We start from the raw sequence: 7960 nt of genomic DNA on the forward strand, positions 1-7960 counted from the left end.
ACGAATTTGACACAATAAATTGACGAATCTGACATAATTGATGAAGTTGTGTTTGGATGCATGGATTTGACATAATTGATTTTAAATCCATTATTTCAATTACCTTGACTTGTTTGGATGTACCAAATTGAAGTGACTTCAAATTCACTATTTTGCGCAATTTGAATAATATTTGTGGTGGATTTAAAATGTACCCAGGACGAGTGTCTTTAAAAATCTATCTATCACAAATCAAATCTATTAATTCAAGCACAACCTTAACAAGAGTAAGTCTTTTGTGAGAAGGTCTCACGAAATTTTATCTGTGAGATGGGTCAATACTATCGATATTCACAATTTAAAAAAAAAAATTAATCACAATCAACGTGGGGAAAAAACAAAGTTAGGTAACTTAATATATATATATATATTTTTCATGCCAATTAAAAGAAATTTGAAATTGTCTAATTAGACAAGGTCTATAAATTGAGAACAGCCTCCATTACATTTCTTCAATCTTCAAATAAAAAATATATATCTTCACAATCTAACCAAAACTTCTCTGTCGATTAAAACACATATATATGCAGAGATGGATAAAAATCCATGCATTTATCAAGAAACCGAGGTGAGGAAAGGGCCATGGACCATGGAAGAAGATCTAATTCTCATCAACTACATTTCCTATCATGGCGAAGGTGTATGGAATTCTCTTGCTCGATCTGCAGGTATTCAATATTTTTCATTTAGTTTTCCACGACGTTATATTTCCGACTTTCTAGAGGACCTCGTCACGAGTTCGAGTTAGCTTGCGTGTAAATAAAAATGGGACGATGACTAAACCCTAATAAACTTACAGTCTTTCTTATTCTTCTTTTTCCTTTTTTATAATATATACGTACATACATACATATGTGTGTGTATATATATATATGTGTGTATATGTATGTATATATATGTATATGTATGTATGTATGTATGTATGTAGAGAAAACCCTAAGATATGTATGAAGGTGACATATGATTTGATCGTGCGTGTTTCTTTTAGGTCTTAAACGCACCGGGAAAAGTTGCCGGCTACGTTGGCTTAACTACCTTCGGCCGGACGTTAGAAGGGGAAATATAACACCCGAAGAGCAACTTTTGATCATGGATCTACATGCAAAGTGGGGTAATAGGTACTTTCATCAACTAGCTAATTTCTTCATGCATTAAAATTATCTTTGATTAATTAAAATTTTCATATGAGATCTTGAGTTCAATTACATACTTTTTCTACTGATATTTTCATAATTTAGATAATAAACTTAAACCTTAAATTCATTTGGGGAAAAAATGATGGAAAAGGGAGATTTTTCCTCATATCCAAGAAAATGGATTCATCATGCCGACTTGATGTTTGTAGCTCTTGTTTCTCCCATGTTTTAGGCTCGTGGGTTTTGAGTTGGAATGATATATACTACATGTACATGACATCAATTTATACAACACAAAAAAATCGATTTTTCAAAATTTTACCATGTATTGAATACAAAAACTCGCGATATAAGAATAAAATCTCGCGTTATAATGATTGTAAATATCACTGTAGCGATATATTAATTAGTTGTATCTTTAGCTTTATTCTTAGAGTTATGGGTGCATATGCCATTTGAAAGAATATTAAAGTGTGCAAAAAAATCGATCACATGGAAAACATTTTTTTTACAAATATTTGGAGGGATGGGGTTCTTATTCTCTTTAGATGTACAAACTAAACCATGCCTGAATTGAAATGAAAACGTGGGGAACATGTTATATATATTAATTATCCTTGGATACAAACGAATCGTGATCCAGCAAAAGAAACATGTGCATTTCTAGTTTGTGGTCACTAAAAATTTTCCAATCTATTTCTTTCAAATTCGAACAAATAAAATTGAGTACTTTTCCCTTTTGCTTTGGAGTCCTTCCATTTCTGTTAGTCGATCGAGCTAGGCGGCCACTTGGTATAATATATATTTAGATAGTAAAACATGTAAGATGAAATTTATTTTAGGAATTAAATTTAAAAATTAAAGAAAGAGAAGAAGAAATTGGAAAGGTATGGCGTGAAGTAAATAACACGTTTTTATATGGAGGAGGAGCAAAGGGACGAACAAATTTCCATATATGGGAGAACCCAATTTGAAATAGGGCACATGCTAGCACTTGCGATGATTTGAAATAGCAGCTAACTGTCCGGTATTGCTAGCTGGTTACATTATTATGTTGAAATAGACATCCACCTTATTGTTTGGGCTCTTCCAGGATATTTTAATTTACGGTCCCATTCGTTTCACTTTTAATTTGAACTAAGTACGTGCACAAAAAATATGTATAATTAATTAGATTTCTTGATCAGATGGTCGAAGATTGCGAAACAGTTGCCTGGAAGAACCGATAACGAAATAAAAAACTACTGGAGAACTCGAATCCAGAAGCACGTCAAGCAAGCTGAGAATTTCACCGGCCAAGTTTCGGAACACAGCAAGGATCAGGCGAGCACAAGCAATCTATCCGGTTGCTATCCGACGACGGATCACACGGTTGAATCCTATTCCCCACCTTCATTTAATGGGAGTGTGGAGAATTTTCAAGGGCCATTCCCCCATGAAACAAATGACAACATTTGGAACATGGAGGATATTTGGTCCATGCAGTTTACTTAATGGAGAATATTAAAAGATAATGATCAGTATCATCAACCAATAAACTCACCAAATTATTTACCTTTTTTTTTAAATTATTCTAGTGCTCGAATTAAGTATCGACATGTGTAATATATAAATTATATATGATGCTAAATATAATAGCTATATTTTGTTTATAAATGTTGGATATGTGTCGATTTCCTAAATTTCATTTCTGAGACATAACGTATAATATATATCTGGTTATTGGATATCTCTTGTGTTTCAACGAAAAAATTTACCACGTCGAAAAATTCGGTATCGTTCCCATATTGTACCGCAATCTTTGTAAACTTAAAATTCGATATTTTTTCGGTATGGTAATCTCCATATACCGATAATTCAGTATTTTTTCACACCCCAATATATATGACTAAGATTTCGAACTAAGTCATCTAAAATTTGAAAACCCTTTTTTACTTAATTAAAGGAGAAAATTTTGTTCCAAAAATTAGGTAACTAAATGATTTCACATTTGGAAGTTAATTAACTTGCTAAATCTTAACTTTCTAATTACTTTAACAAAAAGTGTACTTATTTGTCAATATTATTGATATATCAAATCAAACGTTTGCACCAAAATTAAAGCAAGCCAAGTTAATTAGGTAAATTTATATGTAAGACATATATATATATATACACACACATAAAATCATGTCGCGTTCAAATAATGATTGTTTTTATCTTAATCTAATGACTTTTCATTAGTAAATTAAGGTACTTTTTCCGTGACAAAGAGTTTGATATTTGGATATTCATATGATAGAGACTTCACCTTAGTTGTCATCATGCCGACTACTTAAGTCGTGTCATAATCATCTTTATAATCTGTTCCTTTCGATGTTTCAATATGTAATCTCTCGCATATATATAAATACTAATTAATTAATATTGCAATGGAAAGAATGGGTTGCATTTAATGTTAAGAACAACATTATTAAATTTTGAAAACATAAGCACGTCAGGTATGCCATTAAACTCTAGAAAATTTGAACAGATTTCAAATAAAAGGAGAAAAAAAGGTTCAATTGTTATTTTCAAAAGATAAATAATCTTATTTTGTGAAAGTTCCGTTTCCACAGGGTGAATGTGACGAGGGTGAGTGTTGTGTGTATCAGAATGTAGGTGTTGTGCGTAGGTGTTGTAACACCCACGACAACATGCAGCGGAAATTATAGTTTAACACATTAACACACAACTGGAATGACAATAATACGAGATACGAGAGATAAATTATGCACAAGTATAAAATACTTGTGCGGTGCCTCAGGGCAAAATAATTCATTAGAAAAACTTGTAAATTTACAAAAACCAATACTAGTGAAAGAATAAAACAACTCTCTTATTAAGGCGAGTAACAAATTTCATCCTAAACCTCTAACAAACCATATAACCAAAATACATAGGATGCATCAACTGAGAAGTGAAAAAGTCTTCAAAAATCAGCGCACTAATCAAAACAGTGATTAGGTGTTGTCTTCAGATGTAGTCAGCACTTCACAGCAACACTTTATCAACAACACGAGATTGCTTCAATCAGAAAATATTTTCTTCGTACAAATGCATCTCTGTTTCTCCGAAAGTTTTTTGCTCTATATCGTCCCCCTCTCTTTTGTTTCTTCTCCTTTGAGTCCTATTTAACATAGAAAAACCAATTTCATTAGGAAACAAACTCTTTTTAAAACAAGGATAATATCTTAAAGATATTGTGATATCATATCTTAAAGATATTAAGAGTCATATCAAATATAGTCTTATATCACATATTGAATTTATACGAGATCATATCATCAATTTCGAGATTATCCTCATGTCTAGAAAGGAAAAATATTAAAGATAAAAAAGGAAAATATATCAAGGAATAAAATTCCTTTCAATCTCCCCCTTTTTGCCTTTCTGGACAAAACAACCCAAAAATGGTTGTACATCTCAGCTCCCCCTGAGTTAGCAAATCAGTGACTCAGCCAACTTTAGTTGACTCCCCCTGAATTCTACCGTTAAGCCTTCCCCTGATGAAAAATACAGTTCACTCAGGTGTTGTATGTTAGATGTTGCAACATTCAGATCATAACACCGAAATAGTTCATTAATCAGGAGGGACAAAGATCAGAGAGAATAAAAGGACAACTAAAATACTAAAACCATCAAGAGAGAAAAAAACTCAAAATCTCATTATCCTTCATTACTGCCATCATCATCAGCCATTTTTGCTCCACTGGTTCCAGCTATATCTGTATCTACTCCCCCTTTTTGTCCAGAATGGACACTTTCACCCAGCAGAAGCTCATAGTCAGCCACTTGATTTTCATAATTTTCAATGGTTTTCTTGGCATTTTCAATCTGTTGTCGACCATAGGCAATCTGAGCTTGAATGTAGGAGATAGACAGTGTGACATAACCAGTAGGAGGAACATCTGTAGGTGGCTGTTCAGCTGTCTCAGGCACATGTTCAGATGTTGTATCATCAGTGTTGCCAACATCCGGAGCAACATTTGAATGCAGCCAAGGCAGATCGATCTTTCTGTTGCCTTTGAAATAAGCAGGAGAAATCTTCAGAGGATCTTTGACAGGGCAATGATCTTCATCAATATCCTTAATGAAACCTTGAGATTCCAAGATTCCATAAATCAGTGAAGGGTAGGGCAGCTTTGTTTTCTTGAAGTCTCCTTCAGCATATTGCAATGCTGTCCTGAACACCAGATTTCCAAAGTTAAAGGCCCTTTCAGTACCAATAGCAAACAACACCAGGCCCTGAGATCTAGTCACAGTAGTAGAATTGGTTGACGGTGTCCAATTCCAGATTGATGTCTTGTGCAGCACGGAGAAAAAAGAAGTGAGATTAGCAGCACTCAACTTCTTGGGATAATCAGGGAATACTTTGATCAGGCCTCCAGTGAGCACAGAGGTTACAGCATTTATGTCCAGATCCTCTTCAACTTCCTCAATATCCTGAGTGTTGTAGAATGCATTGATCACAGAAGGTGAGAACTTGTAGATACGATCACGAATAAACACTCTCCCATACTTCACCGATTCCTCATCTCCAACACTGCCCAGGAGATTGCAGTAGAATTCTAACACTACACGGCGACAGTAGGGCATAACAGTAGTGACTGTGGATAGCAACCTTCGGTTCTTGAGAAACTCAATCAAATTGTATTTCCCATATGCATTAACATCAATATTTTTATCCTCAATCAGCTCTCTCTGAACAAACAGCGGCCATAATGCCAAGGCATCCTCAGAATAAAATTTGGGGGAAAAAGACTTACTTAAATCATAGTCAGTCGAGTCAATGTGGCGCTCGGTGTTGTCAACATCCACCTCAACACCGGCAGCAGTAGCAGAAACATCATCAGAAGACTCACTAGCTTCAGAGCCAATATCCTCAGATTCAGCATCACCTTGTTCCTCAGATTCAAAGTCAGATACAGGCGATGAAGAGGAAGAAGCTCCAGGTCGGTTTTGCTCAAACTCCTTCATCATTTCTGAATCAGGTTCATCATCCTTAGAAATTTGTTTCTTGGCAGCCTTTTCTTCCTTAAGGTGAGCGAGAAACTCGGCCAGAGATTGTTCATCTTCTAAAGGCTCATCAGGAACTCTTTCTTCTGCAACATTTTGAGTATCTGTGATGGGGTTTTGTTTTTGAATACCAGAAGTAGAACCAGGTTTCTTTGCAGCAACAGTTGGTTTGGGGCGAGCCACCAACTCAAAATCATCATCATTGGAGTCGTCCCCAGATGAGAAATCAGGGTCCAGAAGATTTGAGGAGGTAGATGCCCGTGGTTTCTTGGTTGGAACAAAGTCAGGATCGAACCCTGCTTGTCTCTTTGACCTTCGGCGCATAGGAGCAGTGGGAAAAGCTTTATTCAAAACTTCAAAGTCCGGTGGACTCTCGACATTGATCTCGTTCCCAGGTTCACCAGGAGCGATCATTTCCAGCGGAGTTGGTTCTTCTGACACGCCCACAATTTCCATCCCCTCAACATTGGTTTCGGCTGTGGGTTTTGTGTCAGGTGATTTTCCACCCATGCTCGCAGCCATTTCACTTCTAATGTCGTGAGGATCGAAGCCAGTCATCTGCGAAGTCAAGAACAAAAGAAGTAGATCGGTTCGAAGGACACAGAAAATCACGAAGAACAGAGATATTTTAAGCAAAAACAATGAATAGTGAGGGCAGGAGAAATTTTAGAATGTGAGGGAAAATACTAAACATTAAAGTTATTCTTCGTTCATTCCTAATTATTTAAGCATAACTCTCCAACGGTAACATTCTGTTGAGCCGCAACTTCAGCACCTTTTCAACTCAATTTTTACTCTCACCCAACGGTAACTTTCTGAAACAGTGCCATCATTATTTCAAGAAATCAGGCAGGATAAAACACCACGTCGAATTAACCCCACAAACAGTTAGAAATCAAGAAATTTCAAAATTAAGTCGGTTAGGGTTTTCTTCGTATTTCATGAATTAAAAACTGATAGCCCACTGGTCATGATGAATTCACATAACAGCAGTATGAATGACTTAAATTTATGCCTAAAGTATGATCAAAAATGAAATGCACACGCATGTGATCAAACTGTGATCAGTCTGTACTTAGGTGTTGGCAACACCTCTTGGCAACACTCACAAGTTGGACTCAAACTTTCTTGAACATTTTTAATTCAGACATGGTAGCTCCCACTCTAGAAGAACGGTCTTCATAGGACTCCTCTAGGTAGCTTTTTCCATCTGTATTTTGAATTAGAAGTGGTAGCTCCCACACTAGAAGAAAGGTCTTCATTGGACTCCTCTAAGTAGCTTTTTTCATTTTCTTCTAAACAACAATTTTTTTTTCTTTTCTATTTTTCACCTTATTGCTCAAGAATTTTCTAAGTCATTTTCTACATTGGACAAGATCATGTGGTACACGAACATCCTCACAGCTTAATGACTTAGATTCAGCACACTCCATACTTTAGAAAATTTTGATAGAAAGTTTGATTCACAACTGAGAGCACACCATTCAGTATCCTTCACTTGTACAGGCTTCACACAAAACAGGATGTATGCAATATGTCTAGCATCCTAAAAATAAAATGCACATGCATGTTGAGTGTTGTCCACAGGTGTTGTAACACCGAGGACAACATCCGTGAGTGATCATTGTGCACACAAGCTGAGAGACTTCCTAAGATTGGAAAATCTCTCAAAATCCAATGGTTTTGTAAAAATATCAGCCAGTTGGTTCTCAGTTCTAACAAATTCCATTCGAATTGTACCCTTATCA

At 35.6% G+C, this 7960-nt stretch overlaps 1 protein-coding gene across 1 annotated transcript; it reads left to right on the plus strand.

Moving 5' to 3' along the window:
- Window positions 1-485: 485 nt before the first annotated feature.
- LOC142546728 (myb-related protein 305-like) lies at window positions 486-2857 on the plus strand. Its single transcript, XM_075654608.1, has 3 exons — window positions 486-707; window positions 1028-1157; window positions 2363-2857. Exons 1-3 carry the CDS (start codon window positions 572-574, stop codon window positions 2667-2669), a joined length of 573 nt encoding a protein of 190 aa, XP_075510723.1. The 5' UTR covers window positions 486-571; the 3' UTR covers window positions 2670-2857.
- Window positions 2858-7960: the final 5103 nt, after the last annotated feature.

This window comes from Primulina tabacum, chromosome 5, assembly GCF_025594145.1.
Source record: "Primulina tabacum isolate GXHZ01 chromosome 5, ASM2559414v2, whole genome shotgun sequence".
Classification (NCBI taxonomy): Eukaryota; Viridiplantae; Streptophyta; class Magnoliopsida; order Lamiales; family Gesneriaceae; genus Primulina; species Primulina tabacum.